Genomic DNA, 16814 nt, shown 5'->3' with positions numbered 1-16814 from the left:
TACTTAAAAGTACAATTTAGCATTTACAACAGATGCGTAAAAATTAAGGAATTTCTTTACTATATAAAAAAGATATACAACCTAATCCAATGCCAACTTCACATGGAATTAAGGTCTTTAGAGTCATAAGAAAAAAACCACATTTACATATTTCTACGTTGACCAATTCAATATTTCAATGGGTACTTAAAACTGGGTTTAGAGTGTTGATCACCGCATTTCTAAAATATTTCTGCGATTTGATATACTTCCTACAATACTGTGTCATGTTACTTTTAAAACTTCTCATCAACCCCTGCAAAATTGATTCCGAAGCGAAACATCTAAAAGGTCTACAATATGTTTGACAAGTTTTTCGCCCAACCAATTCCGTCGACAACTACTAATAACACCCTGATAAGATAAGACCCGTTACCCCAAAAAAAAAATCCACATTTTTGTTGCACAGTGCAGTTTAACTTCTCTGCCGGAGTTTCGAACTCCGGAGGTTTTTGTATTCTGCCTCTGCTTCTTCTTCAAAGTTGTCTGCTGCCCACACACATTTACACATACATTCACACAAACATTTTTTATGCTGGTCTCTGCTTCTTCTTCTTGCCTTTTTTTTGCTTCATTTACAATTTACAACGCACTCTCTTACCCTCTCTTTGCTGGCTCTCTTTGCTTTTGCTCTGCTCGCGCTCTTACGCTCAATTATGTAGCAAATGTTTCTGCTTGTGATTTATTTGCGGTTAACCTACGGTTATTATTTTAATTAAATTGTATTTTGTATCAGGTGCAGATGAAAAAATTCAGAAATTTAAAAAACTTTTCATGTTACAGCTAAATTACAGCTGTTCGGCGTGATTTGTTTTTGCCCCGTTCCTCCGCTTTTTCTACCTCTTATTTTTACCTCCCACTCTCTCTCTCTCTTTCTCTTTTGATCTTGTTTGCACTGGCTTAATTAGCAAATGACGCAGATTACTTGTGGGGATTTTCAATTGAACTTAGATTACCGCAATTAATCTGTGGCAATTGCATCCTTGCGTCTGTGTGTGTGTGTACTCGTGTGACATTTAAAAAATAAAATATTGAAAATGGCAAACGATTCTATAAACGTTTGATAACATTTTGACATTGCCGTCAAGTCGACATTTAGCACTGGGAAAAACAATTAAATGGAAAGCGGATGTTTTTTTATGAGTCATCATCCTGTTTTAAGAAGACACAATTTAATGATCCAAAGGAAACAAAGCTTTTATTTTTACGGACAAAAGTTTTACATGCATTTCCACTAAATTTCTACTTTTATATGGTATATTATAAAGGTAGTATTTTGTGAAACATATGCAAAATAATGTTAATTTTTTGAAGTTTAGTTTTTTTTTAAATCTGAAGTCTATATTACCTTATAAAATATGTAGGGTATTTTAAAGTCGGTTTTTTCCTTTTTCGTGTGGGTAAAATATACAAAGAAGGTGCGACAAGACAAAAGGCAAAATGTTGGAGGAGAGGGCGAGAAAGAGACAGAGAGAGCAATTGCAAGTGCATAACAACAACAACAACAACAGCAACATAAGACATGAATGTTGGTGCAAAGGCAAATGAAAAGAGACACACGTGAATAATAATTGAAAAATGTAAACCGCATATGGCGGAAATGTAAAGAAGAGAGAGGGGTGGATAATGAACATATGGGTAAGGTAATGAACAAAGATTGAATGAAATGAATGAACGGAGGAGATGAAACCTGAAATGTGTATAAAAAACTAATAGAAATTTGAAAAAAAAGCATGTATGGAATAATATTTGGATTTTAATTATTATCATGGATGGTTAAAGCAAATTTGTAGGAAAATTAAAAAATAATTCAAAATAATTACAATTATTTTCAGTAGAACTAGAATACTAGTACATTATACATACGTACCACTAAATAACCAAATTTAATATAATAACTAAAAAAGTTTAAAAAACTCAAGAAACTTGGGTTTAATTAAGTTTTAGTTCCATACGCTTAATAAAATCTGCTACCGAAATATAAGCTGTATAAAAATCAAACATCACTTTTATTGTAATTTTTCCTTTTAATTTTTTTAGTAGATCTGAAATATATGTACTACTGAGTAACCAAATTTAATATAATAACTAAAGAAGTTTTCAAAACTCAAGAAACTTGGGTGTAATATAATTTTAATTCCAGACGCACGATAAAATCTGCTACTGAAATATAAGCTGTATAAATATCAAACATCGCTTTTTTTGTAATTTTTCTTTTTCCTTAGCATTAGACAAAAATCTGAATTTGATTACCCAGTTCAAGGAAGTGCCGGTTGTTTAGGTAGCTACACGCATATATCCAGAGAATCGATCGAATGGAAAACCCAATATCGGCAGAACCTTATCGCTGTCTGTCGCCGTCTGGCAATGAATCGATATTCCAAGAAACCCAGGAAAATAAACAGAAACAGCAGGCACGCAAGCAATACGCAGGGATATGGAAAGGGGAGGGGGTAATGTCACAGGAGGCGTGGCATATAGGGTTTCGACACCTTAGAGGTGAGAGAGGATGCAACCAAGTGCTATTCTTCACTCACTTCCTCACTTAATTGTTCTTACATCGAAAAAAAAGTGTTGATACATAGATATAAATGTTAATTTTAAAAGGTTGTTACAAGAAAAATTCCAAAAAAAAATTAAACAAAACCTTAAAAAAACTTTTTTACGATACCCTCAAAATCTTATGCTTCAAATCAATAAAAATCAGGGAATGGAAATAATGATTACTGATCTGTTTTTTGAATCAAAAAATCACACACTTAGGATCGACAAACGCGGAAAAGGAAAATACCATAGTGATTCTCTTTGGATTGCCTATCCATTTTCATCATGATTTTAAAATTTGTGATTTTTTAATATTCCTCTTAAATAATGATTATTTTTGAGTTTTATAATAAACATCAAAAAGAATCATTTTTCCTAGGCGAAAAAAATTGAAAATCAAAAATAATGATTATTTCTGATTTTTATTTTTATGATCAAAATAAAACTTATTGTGAAGCCGATTTTTTTTTAATTTTTTGAATAAGCCTACAAAAGAAACGCAAAGAAGTGTCCTTGAAAAAATGGTCAAATTGGCATTCTGCATGTAAAATGTAAAATTTGTAGTTGTATATAAAAAAAGAGTTTACATTTAGTGCAAATATTTTTCCCCAGTGCACTAGAAATGGCATCAATGCTAATGAAGAGCAAAATTTGTAAATGAGACAGGGTAGACAGGAAAGTGGATAGTGTGGCACTTGCAGCAGTCGCAAACATTTAACCCGCACCCTCTCTTTCGGTCAATCTATATCCATCTCTCTCCGTGCTACTCATCAATTTTCTGGGCACGTTCTCAAAATGTTTTTGGCGACTGGAGATGGAGCCACAAGGAGAATAGGGGGGTTATAACCACGAATGCCAATTTTGGCAAAAACAAGTGACAAACACCAAAAACAGGACACAAGATGGACGGAATGGCAAAAACAAGATTACTGGCTGTTTCCAGGGGGTGAAAGGGGGATGGGGGATTGTAAAGGGGCAAAAGGCCATCGCACTATTTATGTGTGAGTGTGTGTAGAAATTTTTCGGGCCAATAAGTCACACACCAATAAAAGCAAACAAACCAACCAACAGGCAAACGAACAAATAAACAAACAGTGAAAGAGACAAACACTGCCATCGAAATTGGCAACAGCCGGATGCTTTTGTTGGCTACCATCGATGGCAAAGATCATCGTGACCAGAAGCAGAAGTTGTATCACAAACTGGCCCAGAACCCAGGCCCAAACCAGACGCGCTTTCAGTGATGAGCTCATGAAAATGCTATTGTAACTCTTTGAGGAAATGGAGAAAAAAACATTGAAACTTAACCAGAGGTTAGTGTAAGCCTTAATTCATTTCTTTAATTTCTAGTTATCCTAAAATATTATCTTTGCTCAAATTCTAGTTATCCTAAAATATTATCTTAGCTCAAATTTAATTATAGATTTGTTTTTAAGCATCGGTTAATGTTTCTTCAAGTTAGTGAGGTTAGCCTTAAACGCTAGGTTGATAAGAAAATTATTTGCTCTGATAATTTCCATCTTTAAACAGTTTGAACCTACATATGATCGCAGTTTTAACCTTTTTAAGTTGTATAAATCTATTTAAGAATTGCAAGACTTTATCAGTACAATAAAAACAATATTGTTTAATTTTAAAGAAAATGACTTTATTATTATCAAAGTGGAAACATCTTTTGATTTATAATTTCCTGATGGCTTGTTGGCTACTTCATCATGGAATTGCATTATCAAGCAATAAACCATAATTTTAATAATTACTCTAGATAACAACGAAGAGCCGATAAATAATCCCACTGAAAGCTTGCAATCAATTTGTATTATATGCATTAAGCCTCAAATGGGAAACAATTTTTGAAATTAAAATGGTTTTCAAGTAAGGAACTTTTTACATTCAATTTCCAAGAGACTTTTATAACTGTTGAACTCTATTTGTAAGATCGGATCTGTTTAAAATCTAACTTAAATTCAGTTAAACAATTAATTTAAGGTGCTTTCAGAAGTGGTTAGTAATGAGTTTCCAATCACTATATCTAAATTAAACAGTTAAATTAATTTGAAAAGTGTTTTGAAGAGTGGATACTTCTCTTCAAAGCACTAAATGATTTCATTCGGTAGGTGACTAAAGAAAAGCATGAGAAAAGAAAGGAATTCATGGGAAATTGAATCATCGCTATATCTGCGAAGCGCATTCTCTAAATGAACGTACTATATCTGTTTTTCTGACGGCACACATCTCATCTCTCATCGCTAATGGGTATCGACTGACTACTACTGACTGACAACATCGATGCGAGTTGGACCCGATGACCAATTTCAGATTTGCAGCCTTATTTGACCAGACCGCAACGGCCTCAGCCTAGCAGCCCCGTCTATATATCTATTTCAGATTTAAGAGTGCCGATGTCTGTGCGTTTAGTTTGCTGCCATATTTATGCGTTCGCAATGCAGACGTTTTTAATGTCTTTTCTACAACAGAACAGAGCAGAGATGTCTGGAGCCAGAGAACAGCTCACATTGAACGAGCCATGAAGGCTTTTCCTCTTCATTATCTGCAGCCACAAATTGCATCCAGTGCAATGCCTTGGAGATTTCATGGCTTGTCTCCCTATACATTCATGTATCTACGTATCTCTGGGTTGCCGAATTTTGCATAATAAGTGCAACAGCAACATGGACAACCGCAAAACCGCAAAAACAACTTAAGTGAACGAGAAATCGAGTCGAGGAAAAGCCCTCAAGGTGGGAAAATTGGGTGAAGGCAGCTCGGAATCGGGTTCCTGATTGAATCTGCCCAGATTTAATTGGGAACTTACTAGCAGAAGTGGCTGACAATTATGCTCCTGAAAAGGGTCAATTGAAGTTACAATTTCTAAACAAGTTTACTCAGCTACAAAGGAATAGTAATGCTAACTAATGACTGTATTACTACGAAAATGTATCAAACTGGTTGATGTATTACTTTGAAGATAAGTGAATTGTGATATAAAGTTATAGAGAGTCATTAAAACCACATTACTATTAGGCTGAATTTGGTCTTCAAATATTCTAAAAGCTTTGATTGATTAAATCTAAATTGTTCATTGAGCTTTAATAATAAAATCTCAGATTAATAATAACAAATTAGGACTAATGGGATTATCATTTTACATTATAAAGGTGTTTGATTGTAGTGTGAGTTTTACTTTAATGGTCTTAATTAGTAATTCTTTATGTTTATAATGAACATGTGGAAAAGTAATCTTTTGAAATGTTATGTTAATAGTGCAAACTTTCAACTGCTTAATAATAATAATATAATAAAAAGATAAAAATTGCAAGTTAAATGATCTATCGATCTATTGCATTTTTGTTCTTTTTTATCGTAAAGATTTTGAATCCTTCGATTTCTAAAGGAACTTCTTCGTGAAAATTCCGTACTTTCCAACGACCTTTTAGGAAATGCATTTTTCCAGAGCATAGATCTTACCTGATCTTGAGCGTGGGTGGCGACTACTAGAATTCCAAGTAGAATTGCGAGCAGCAAGAGCGGCTCTACGGAAATCTTCTGCTTTGGCTTCATTTTCCCCGTTGATTTGTTGTTATGTAGAATTGGCTGTTGTTGTGATTTCAGCTAATCGCTTCCAGTTTTGTTTATTGATTTAATGATTAGAACAGGCGGCAGCACACATGTATATATATTTATCTATATATATAATCGAACTTTTCAAACTGGTTTGACACTAGAAAAATGCTGTTTATATGCACACATGGAATTAATATGACTATTTATATTCCAGACACTATGTATTCCCGATGCGTTATCAATGAAATTGCCAAACAAAAGAGACAGAGATAGAGAGACAGGGTATTAATTAAGCATTACACTCTGTAAAATTAACAACAATTTATCGTATGCGCGCGCGGCTAAAATCAAAGAAAGGAAATGGAAGAGCGGGGGTTATAAACAAAACGTTTACGCAGAGAGAATAACACGAAAAAAAGAAGAGACAAGAGCGCAACTACAGGTCGTATGTATGTGTGGGTGTTTTTATTACTTTTTAAATTCAATTGTTTATAATTTACAATTTAAGGAAACTCGAAAATAAAATATATCTATTTTTGCCCCTTATACACCCAATATTCTTTTGTTTTTCTGTAATTTCCCCTAAAATCCAATGAATTTTCAACGAAAAAAACACAACCGCCCACCACTACAACCACACACACACTATTCCTATTCGCTCTCTGTCTCCTCCGACCCTCTCTTTCGCACTCGCACCGCTATGGCGGCTTCTTTATGTGTCTCTTTTCTATTCTGCTTCTTCTTTTCGTATCTTTCTGCCCGTTGTTTTGCTGCGTTTATTTTCGTTGCATTTATTTTGCTACTCTGCGCACCTTTTCGCTTCGTATTTACAAAAATTGCACTCGCGACTTTATTTGGGGGGTGTACAAATTTCTTTACACTCGAGTGGCAACCAAACACACACGAAATCGCGCTAAAATCCGGACGTACCCGTGCCTTCCTCGACTCGTAAAATTTTTCGAATGACTCTGCCAGTGTTACCAAAGGGTGAAACGACTTTTCTGAACAGCCATGAATTACCTAAAATATCCCGCATGACTCGGTAGACGTGAGGAAACATCGATAGATTTCCTTTAGCTACATTGATGTTCTATGATGACTATCAATCTCTTTTAACACCAAGTGAGTTCAGTTACTAGAGAAATTTTACTAATATCTCATATTAATTCTTTTTTTTTTTAATTTACGCGGGCTTTTTTGCTTTTAGATAAATGGTTTGAGTATTCTCTAACTATCGATAAATAGGTTTGAGCCCTAGATGGCCTCATCCGAAGACTCAAACCAGAGAGAGATTCTGTTTGTAACATGCAAATGTTAAGATATAGCATTTTTCTAACAGCGGCAGCTACCTCTGTTAAATGTTTAAATTATTATGTAAATGAACGACTGTATATATATTTATTATTTATTATTATATTTATTATTAAATTATTATGTAAATGAACGACTGTATATATATTTATTATTTATTATTATATTTTCACTATCATAAATCAAGTTGGATAAAATTTGTTGTGGTATATTTGAATTATTAATTAAAATACGTTACGAATTTGAAGTTATAAATCTTGAGTTATAAATAAACTGTTAATTAACATGATGTACATGATGTTCAGTTTTAAATTGACTGTTTGTTATTGGCTGGGATTCCTTGAAACAAAGTGATGGTATATAAAAATTATATATTTAAAGTAGCATTAAAGTATATTTTTTTAATTTGACCGCTCTTCTGGCTCATTGGAACCATCTGTAGTGATTTCAATCTGCTTCGTTGCGTCTAATATAGTGTTGGTTTTGCAGTTATTAGATACTTTTTTCTGAAGTCGGATGAAGAGATCAAGTCCAGCGAACGGAGCTTCAATGATCAGGTAGAGAACATAGGCCAGTAACGTTGAAATACCGATATCTGACCAGAATCTAAGCATCTATAGAAAAGAACTCAGAATATAAAAAGAATCGTTACGTGTTAGATAAAAGTTAACTCACCATTTGGTAATCTGAGAAGTACAAGTTGGTTCTAGTTATTCGTGTGTTTATCTCCTGGACGAAAACATGCCAAATGTAGACGGAATACGAGAGTCTCGATAGAGGTTGCCACAGTGGAGAGGATAGAAAACTGTTGGCCAGACCTCCGTATCCCTGCATGCAGGCGAAAATCACCCAGCAAATGGACAATGACCAACCCAACCGGGTGAAGGTGTAGTAAGAAGCGTCTTCTAGGGTGGAAAGAGCAGGGGAAGTCCACTCAGCCGCCGGATAGAGAGCGAATATGGAGGTGAACATCATGGCCAGGCAAAGGATCCATCCCGACCACACGGCTATCCAGTTTAGACGGAACTTTCTTCCCTGATTCAGATACAGAAAGTATCCAAACATAAAGCCAATGAGCCAAGGAGTGCAATGGTAGTGCGTGTAAAAGTACAACTTTTGAGTTTCTTCATTACTGTTCCTGAAGGTCAAATAGAGTTTAAGCTTTTTTAAATCCGAATAATAGCGAAAACATACTTTAACAACATTGCGTAGTGGTTGAGCATCATGGATCCAAAGAGTAAGCCAGTGAAAAGGATTATCAGAACTACTATACCGGCAGCTGCCTTCTTGCCCCATTTATGGAGCGAGATCAGCAGTATAGGAGAGATGAGGAACAGCTGCATGTCCACCGACAAATACCACGTTTGACCAAGGCACTGAAATTATAATAACAACATAATGATTTATAGATCCACACCTGATCCATACCTAAGTAAACTTACTCGTTCATCAAAATAGTTATTGACGAACAACAACGTGCGATACCATCCATTCTCACAGATCTGTTTGCCACTGAATCCGCCCTTAAAAAGTGGTCCATTTGCCACGACACCCATGAGTTTCATATAGACGAGAATTGCCATGGCCACAATGGGAACTATGCGAATCAGGCGGTGTAGATACATTAATGGTACGTTTAATTTTCCCTTGGTTCTATAAAGAGATTACAAATTCATAATTTGTTCTAGGAATATAAGTAAAAATCGTACTTATCCATTGATCGCAGCGTAAATAAAGCCACAAGTAAACCACCAATAACGAAAAACGAATCCACCGAGAAAAAGCCGTGTACATAAAAGCTGGTAAATGGATACTCTGCCCACTAAAAACAAATCGCTATACTTTTTAGTCCATCAAAGCTGTAATATTTACTTACCGGAATGAAGTGTAAAAAGTTGATAAATACTGATGATAAATATCCATGTCCATGACAGTAAACCACCCAAAAGAGGGACATGCACCGAATCCCATGAAGGCAGTCGATTACATTTGGGTTGGAGTTAGTCATCACGATGCGAAAAATTGCACGGGAGTTGACTCTGGCCGAAAAGACCTTTACAATCGATGGAAGTTGATCTAAAAATGGGTGTTATTGAGGTATTTCAATTTTCTTAATTAACTCACCCTGATCCTGGCACAAAAAGTAGTCGTATAGCGTAAAGAAAGCTACAATAGAGCCCATCAGTGATAAGAAGATTCTGTAATAAGAAAGGTTTAGCCATCCATCTTCATATATGTAAGTATAATTGCACTCACATGGTAAAATAGGTTAATCCATCCCACGGTTCGCTTTCGTTTGTCTGGCAACTACTTTCTTTGATAGTCATAATTGTACCAGGTATACTATAATTTAGTATTCTCTGACCCATCTGACTCAAGAACTTGTTCATATGAACGGCTGAACAGGAGTCCGGAAAGCAGGTTGCAGTTTTAATTTTCCAGTACGGTGTTAAAGCATTTTCAATACCAATAATATTACTGGGTCTGGTCTCTAGAAAGCAGTACTTTCCGCGAATGCTGTTTTTTTTTTATATTGAGGCACTCGTCATAGTTTCCCAAACTGTATTGGTTGCCAGTAAGTATGCCAGTGGGAATAGAACCCCACGAGTCGATCACTGATAGGATATATAATATTTTCATATATCAAATAATTGTTTTTTTATTTATCACTCACTTTTCAGGGCCCAATATTCACCGGAACTAAGTGCCGATACTAGTTCAGTCAAATGCTTGAGACACAAAAGATCCTGCTGAGTTGGCAATCTGGGGTTTATAAGATCTAGATCCTTCAATGTAACATTATGAAAGTATTCGGCAAATGCAGTTCCCAAAGGTTCAAGTTTCCTAAGACTTTGGAATCCCGGCAGGACATCATCGTCCTTTGGCTGCGCTGCGCTGATAAAAACTAGCCCACTCAGAAGAATAGTTCTCAATATATTAACCATTGTTAGTGACTAACGTAAATGACTGCTTTTGCCAAAAACCACGACGCTTTATATGCTAATTATCAAGCTTTAAGCTGATAACGTGTGACATGTAAAGGGGTTTTAATATTAAATTCGCCGAATACTTCCGATAGTATGTAATCTTTCAAGTTTAAATTCTACTGACAACCACTTTAATGATTAATAAACTGTTTTGTGATTTCGGAAGCTTCTTTAGAAATCGTTTTTAAATACGAGATAAGATGAGGATAATCACGAGTTTTTGATTGGTTTGCAGACGACTTGGGCGAGTTCAGTTGAACCCTCTTATCAACGATCAGTACTCAACAGTTACTAAGTGTTTTCTTTAAAAGCAATTATATATAGTCATCAACAAATATTTAAATGGGAGGATGAATTCAGTAAATAACTTCTGGGCTAGATCTTATAACCCCCATATCTAGATCTTATAAACCCCATATCGTATAACCTATTAAATAACATGAAATTTATGAGGAAACAGCGCCAATAAAAGGTTTATTTTTCTGTTTAAAATGGCAAAGTTATGATGATAAGTTCAACTGACAAATCAAAATTTTCCTTTTGGCTGAATTTTCAAGTTAACATTTTTAAATACTAACATTTTTAAATGCTAACAGTTCTGTAACATTTTCTAACAAAAATGTTAAGTCTAAGCTAACAGTACGTTAGAAAATACCGCAACTTAAAGTGTTGGTCAACCCAAGTTTCCGCTACTTTTGAACACTGATTCTGTGTCTATTTTTAGGCAGTTTCGTACAATGTTTTTTGTCTCGGGGTTTTTGTTAATAAATTAGCCAGAAAAAACAAAGTAAATAAGGTAATTGCTGGTGCTTAAAATTGCCCATTAAAATGGGATAAGGTGTTGCTTTTCCTGCCAGCCTATTATGTTTGTACTTCAGGGGTGAAAAAGATATGAATCATAAGGTTTACTTTTTTTCTCACTTCTTTTTGTGTTTGCACTTTTCTTTTGCGTTTTTAGTGAAAATGCAGCGAAATAAACCTGGTTTTCGGTTTTCATTTTAGGTTCTCTGCTGATTTGGTGGCCATGGATTTGGTGGACATTGATCAGGTTTTGGATAATCTGGAACTGCGCATTGCCGCCGATGAGCAGCTGACCAGGAATGCAGCAGCAGCAGCAGCAGCCGCGATATCCGCAAATCCTGGTCGATTTCTGGGCGATGGAGCAAGTGCATCCAACAACAGTGGAGCGGCAGTGGGAGCGGGAGCAGGGGGATCGGGAGCCGCGGCATCCGGAAAAACCTTTGTGGGCGTCTCCCAGGTCTTCAACAGCCTGGACGACTACAGGGAGAATGTGAAATCCCTGGAGGTGGATGCCCAATTGCCCAGCTACGATTGGCAAACGGAGGCGGATCACGAGGATGACATCCAGAAATTCAGCGAGCAGGCTGCCAAAAACAATGGCCAGGCTATAGTGTCCTCCTCCGAATCCCTAACCACTTCGTCCTGTTCCACTTTCTCATCGGGTCCTTCGCCCGTCAGCAATGGCAGTCACTCCGAAGAGCTAACTACGCCCCCGGATAGCGAAAAACCAAGTGAAGTACAGGTGGTTGCCAAGGAACAGGATCAACAGCCGGAACAGATTAGGAATCTGGAGCAGATTGAAGGTCAGGCGATTCCACCAGAGCTCAAGCAATCCAAGGAAAATTTGGAGGAGTTGGCCGTGGGATTGTCCTCCATTTCCATCACAGCATCCGTCACAGAATCGCAATCCTTGTTACCGGAAGAGGTCACCGCATCCTCCGTTCTGGGACAGGTGCTACAGGAGCTCTCGGAGGAATCCTCGCCCAGTAGAGAACCCGAAACGGAGATGACCAATGGCATAGAGTTTGAGGTCGCAGTACCCATTGTAGTGAGTATTATTATCTTATATTTTCTGATAAAAGCAAAGCTCAAATATCATATCAATACCATTTTGATATGTCAGTAATCAATATAAATTTGTAAAAGATAATAGGCTTAAGCCTAAAGCATTAACTTTTCCTAAAAAAAAACCTAGGTTTTGCTCTCTATATTTTATCAGCTCAGTATATACATAAGTGTAGATTTAATATTGTAATTTAAAATTAAAATGCCTTAATGCTTTATTATGTACATACATATATAATGTTAAAAGTACATAAATATAAAATATTGATAAATAATTTCCTATTATTTTGAGCTTATCAATAACCTATCGGTGCGTCATTTATTTTTTGTTGAGTCAGAGTAGCTGAAATTTCGTTATAAAATATATTTAATTAATACTATCTTCTATTTTTTTTTATAATAATATAAATTTTATTTTTTTAATTCTTTGTTGTATGCCTCAGCTGTTCTAGAAAACCAACACAAATACATATTTAAAGCAACTGGACTTAAACTTTTTTGATTAAAAACATTTAAAACATTAAAAATGATTAACCATCTGACACTTCTTTCTATTCATCTTCCAGAAAGCAGCTATTCCGGCAATACCGGCCCCAAAAGAGAAGGAGCAACCGCCACAAACAGAAGAAGAGGATATTGAGGACATACAGGAGCAGCATCCCAGGCGCAGTCAACCCCTGACCTTCTGCTCCACGATGGACGAGATCTCTGACACCGAATTGGACAGCATGCTGCAAGAGATGGACGCAGATGACAACCAGGAGGGAGATCAGGAGATGCCTGAGGACGAGAAATCCCCCTCCGCCTCACCAGTGACCGAGGAGGAGTCAGTGCGGATTTTATCCGACGATCAGGAGACAACCTCCAACGACCAGATGAATGTAGACAACTTCTCGCAGGCCTCCACCGTGGAGTTTGCCGATCTAAAGCCACAGGAATCCACACCAGTCACCGCAATGGGCGAAGATATTGCCTCCAGTTTCAGCAGCACGGAGTCTGATTCACTTTCAGGCAGGAAGCTGGATGGCGAGGAGGAGCAGGAGGCTGACAGAGAGCAGGAGGACGCCAGCCTGGCCACCGATGCGCTGGAAACCCAAGAGCAGCGTCCCCAGCGACCGCAAACCTTGGATTTGAATGGTTGCCAGACGGGAAATTCAACTCCAGGCCAAGATGAAACACCTGAAATTCAACAGGGGCAGTCCCAGCCCGCCGAAGTCATGGAAGGAGCAGCAGGAGCTGGTGTTATACCCGGCGAAGATGAAGAGGAAAGCCCCATCTACGAGGCCGTGGGCTACAGCGATCCGCATGCCAATCTGGGCAAGGTGCCACCTATTTGGGTGCCGGACAACATGGCCGGGCAGTGTATGCAATGTCAGCAAAAGTTCACCATGATCAAGAGGCGACACCATTGTCGCGCCTGCGGAAAGGTCTTGTGCTCTGTTTGCTGCTCCCAGCGTTTCCGGCTGGAGTTCGCCAATGAACCGGAGTCCAGGGTCTGCGTGCAATGTTATATGATTCTCTCGGAGCGGCAGACCAATGGATGCAGTTCTGAGTCGGCTCCTGGTTCAGCTTTGCCACCCACTCCCATGCGTTCGCCGAATCCCAACAACCCAATGGAATACTGCTCCACAATACCACCACATCGACAGGTGGCCTCTTCGCCGGGAGCTCCGCCACCCAGCGTTATTGTGCCCGTGGGTGTGCTGAAGAAAACCGATGGCAGCTCCTCAAACTCCTCCAGTTCGGAAGGCCAGAAGGGTGTCAGGAAGCGGAAGAGTGTTATGTTTAGTGATGGCATTGCACCGGGCAGCGAACTGGCCAGCACCATGGAGCAGCAGTGGGGCGAGGCCAAGCAGGCGAGGCGAGGACTTTCCAGAAGTTGTTCGGGAGCTGGTCAGAAACCGCCCACGCCAGCGACGGAGGAGCCACCGCGCACCATGGACACTAGTTCTACTTTGGGCCTGGTGGCACAGCTTTTCCGCGGCTCCATTCCCCCAAGTGCAGCGGCTGCAACGTTGGCAGCCACTGAATCACCAAGCGGTAAGAATTGGCTTTATTTCCATCAAATACCATGTGATGCAATCCCTTTTCATCCCCCCAGCTGGTCGCTCCTCATCCCAATCCCAGGCTCAGACATCGCCGCGTCGCAAGGCGGAGCCAGCGCGCAATCGCAAACTGCCGCCGAACGGAGACGCCCAAGGCTGCTATCTGCCCACCGAGGAGAACGGCCTGCCCCCCATTTGTATAACTAGCAAAGAAGGCGGTGAGGTTGACTACAAAGTGGTGCGCAACGACGGATCGCTCCTCGACCGATTGCAAAACGAAACGCTCAAGTTTATCATAAAGAACAACTTCTTTGTGCTGGTCAAGATTGTAAACAGTGAGTACCTTTAACTCTAAATTAATTGTAAACCTTCTAAATCGAATTTTCCTAACCCCCAGTGAGTTGCTGTATGAATCGTTGGGTGCTGAACTTCACCACATCCGGACTACATCACATGGGCAGCGATGAGTTGATCATTCTGCTGGAGATTAAGGAGCCCAAGCAGGGAGAACCCGTGAATGGGGAAGTTGCTCTCCCAAAGGATGTGTTCCAGCATCTGTATGAGATATATTTGGAGGCAGAGCATGCCCGGTCCAGCACCCATGAAATGGCCTTTACCAGTCCGCGAAGCGCCAATTTCCTGGGTTCCCGGGAACACGGAGGATTCATTTTCATCCGGCCAACTTACCAGTGTCTGCAGGGCGTAATTGTGCCGGATAATCCCTACCTGGTTGGCGTGCTCATACATCGCCACGAGGTTCCCTGGGCTAAGGTGTTACCACTACGATTAATCCTCCGTTTGGGCGCCCAATATCGCTACTACCCCTGTCCACTGATCTCGGTGCGTGGCAGGGAATCTGTGTATGGAGAAATAGCTCAAACTATCATCAATTTCCTGGTGGATTTCCGCAATTACTCGTACTCTCTACCAGCTATCCGTGGATTATATATCCATATGGAGGATAGGCAAACGACGGTGATTATTCCAAAGTATCGCCAGCAGGATGTGATTAAGGCAATCAATAATGCCAGTGATCACATTTTGGCATTCGCTGGCAACTTCTCAAGAGTGGCCGATGGACACTTGGTGTGCATGCAGAATATCAACGACGATCGATCCGAGATGTACTCCTACTCCACGCAGGCCATTAACATTCAGGGTCAACCGAGAAAAATCACGGGTGCGAGTTTCTTTGTTCTGAACGAAGCCCTAAAGAGCACCAGTGGCCTGTCGGGAAAGTGCAGCATCGTGGAGGATGGCTTGATGGTTCAGATTATGCCCGCGAAAATGGAGGAAGTGCGTCAGGCGTTGCGCAACCAAAACGACATTGACATCGTCTGCGGACCCATTGACGCCACCGACGATCAGAGTGAGATTGTGAGCATCAAGTGGGTGGACGATAATCGTGACATCAATGTGGGGTGAGTTACGAAGAAAAACCTTTGAAGAATTTATGGATCTGCATTACAAATGCTCCTTAATTATAGGATTAAGTCCCCCATTGATGACCAACCCATGGATGGCATCTCCAACATGCGTGTCCATGCCAGCTTCAACTATTCCAACGCCAATTATGCCATCCGTCTGAGTGATATCTACGTTGTCAAGGTATCAAATCAATTTAACTTATAGTATCATTATTTTCACATCCTTTTCTCGGCAGTGCGAGGATTGGTATAACACAAATGGTGGAAACTATACGGACATAACTAGGATTGCCGAGCAATTGGCTCGCAGTGCCTCGATGGCTCTGCTGCCATTCCTGGATCTTTTAGCAACGGCTGGCATTAATAAAATTGGCCTAAGGGCCACCCTTGACCAGGAGAATGTATGTTTAATGAAAATGAGAAAAAATATAAGTTAATATATATATCTTCCACTCTTAGGTGGGCTACGAAGCCGGAGCCCGGGGTTCCAAGCTACCGCCGCTGTACATGAACGCCCTGGATAACCATCTGATAGCCACGCTTCATGGCGAATCCTCCGGCATTCAGGATCCCATCGTTCTCGAGCTGGTCTTCTACATACTAAACGCCTGACTTTAGTCCCTCATAGTGCAATTCTCCTGCTGGAACCGAAGCCCAAACGGATACTTTCTTAACTCTAAGCTCGACGCGATCAAAGCTTACAATAACTACGCGTGCCCAAGGGGCTAATGAGGATAATATATAGTCGTATTGTTGGATGGCTCAGTTAACTCTGTACATATTTAAGTAGATTATCGATTGGTTTTTGTCTCTGCTTTTCTACGATTCTCCGCCCTCCTCCCCTTTCATTTAATCTGTTATATTATTCCTGGATTTTATTTGTTTTGAGTTTTCATTGAAAGTAAAAAAGTATCTAAGAAACCTAAATATATATATTTGTATGTGATGTTCTTTAATATGCTTTACACATTTACCATTCGAGTATATATGAATAACAAACTATATAAAAACTGTTGATTAAATCCCTGTTT

At 39.0% G+C, this 16814-nt stretch overlaps 2 protein-coding genes and 1 pseudogene across 6 annotated transcripts in view; 1 reads left to right on the top strand and 2 right to left on the bottom strand.

Annotated features, from left to right (window-relative positions):
- LOC119548992 (syndecan) overlaps window positions 1–7113 on the bottom strand; it is a 111377-nt gene extending 104264 nt beyond the window's left edge. For 2 of the 5 annotated variants that reach the window (XM_037856594.1, XM_037856593.1), the window contains exons 1-2: window positions 6960–7113; window positions 6052–6364 (exon numbers count right to left, since the gene is read on the bottom strand). In XM_037856594.1, coding sequence (XP_037712522.1) covers window positions 6052–6144 — 93 coding nt within the window. In that variant the 5' untranslated portion in view covers window positions 6145–6364; window positions 6960–7113. The remainder of the gene's footprint in view (window positions 1–6051; window positions 6365–6959) is intronic. The other 3 variants (XM_037856592.1, XM_037856591.1, XM_037856595.1) reach the window with 3 other exon arrangements.
- Window positions 7114–7859: 746 nt separating this feature from the next.
- On the bottom strand, window positions 7860–10403 carry LOC119549641 (annotated as a pseudogene).
- Window positions 10404–11151: 748 nt separating this feature from the next.
- Window positions 11152–16798, top strand: LOC119549453 (zinc finger FYVE domain-containing protein 9). The gene is made up of 8 exons (XM_037857549.1): window positions 11152–11241; window positions 11448–12294; window positions 12878–14351; window positions 14413–14691; window positions 14754–15777; window positions 15844–15964; window positions 16020–16184; window positions 16243–16798. Exons 2-8 carry the CDS (start codon window positions 11470–11472, stop codon window positions 16393–16395), a joined length of 4041 nt encoding a protein of 1346 aa, XP_037713477.1. The 5' UTR covers window positions 11152–11241; window positions 11448–11469; the 3' UTR covers window positions 16396–16798.
- Window positions 16799–16814: the final 16 nt, after the last annotated feature.

The sequence above is a fragment of the Drosophila subpulchrella genome, chromosome 2R (genome assembly GCF_014743375.2).
Source record: "Drosophila subpulchrella strain 33 F10 #4 breed RU33 chromosome 2R, RU_Dsub_v1.1 Primary Assembly, whole genome shotgun sequence".
NCBI classification, from domain to species: domain Eukaryota; kingdom Metazoa; phylum Arthropoda; class Insecta; order Diptera; family Drosophilidae; genus Drosophila; species Drosophila subpulchrella.
The sequence above is the reverse complement of the archived record's forward strand: the minus strand, read 5'-3'. Positions and strand labels throughout refer to the sequence as shown.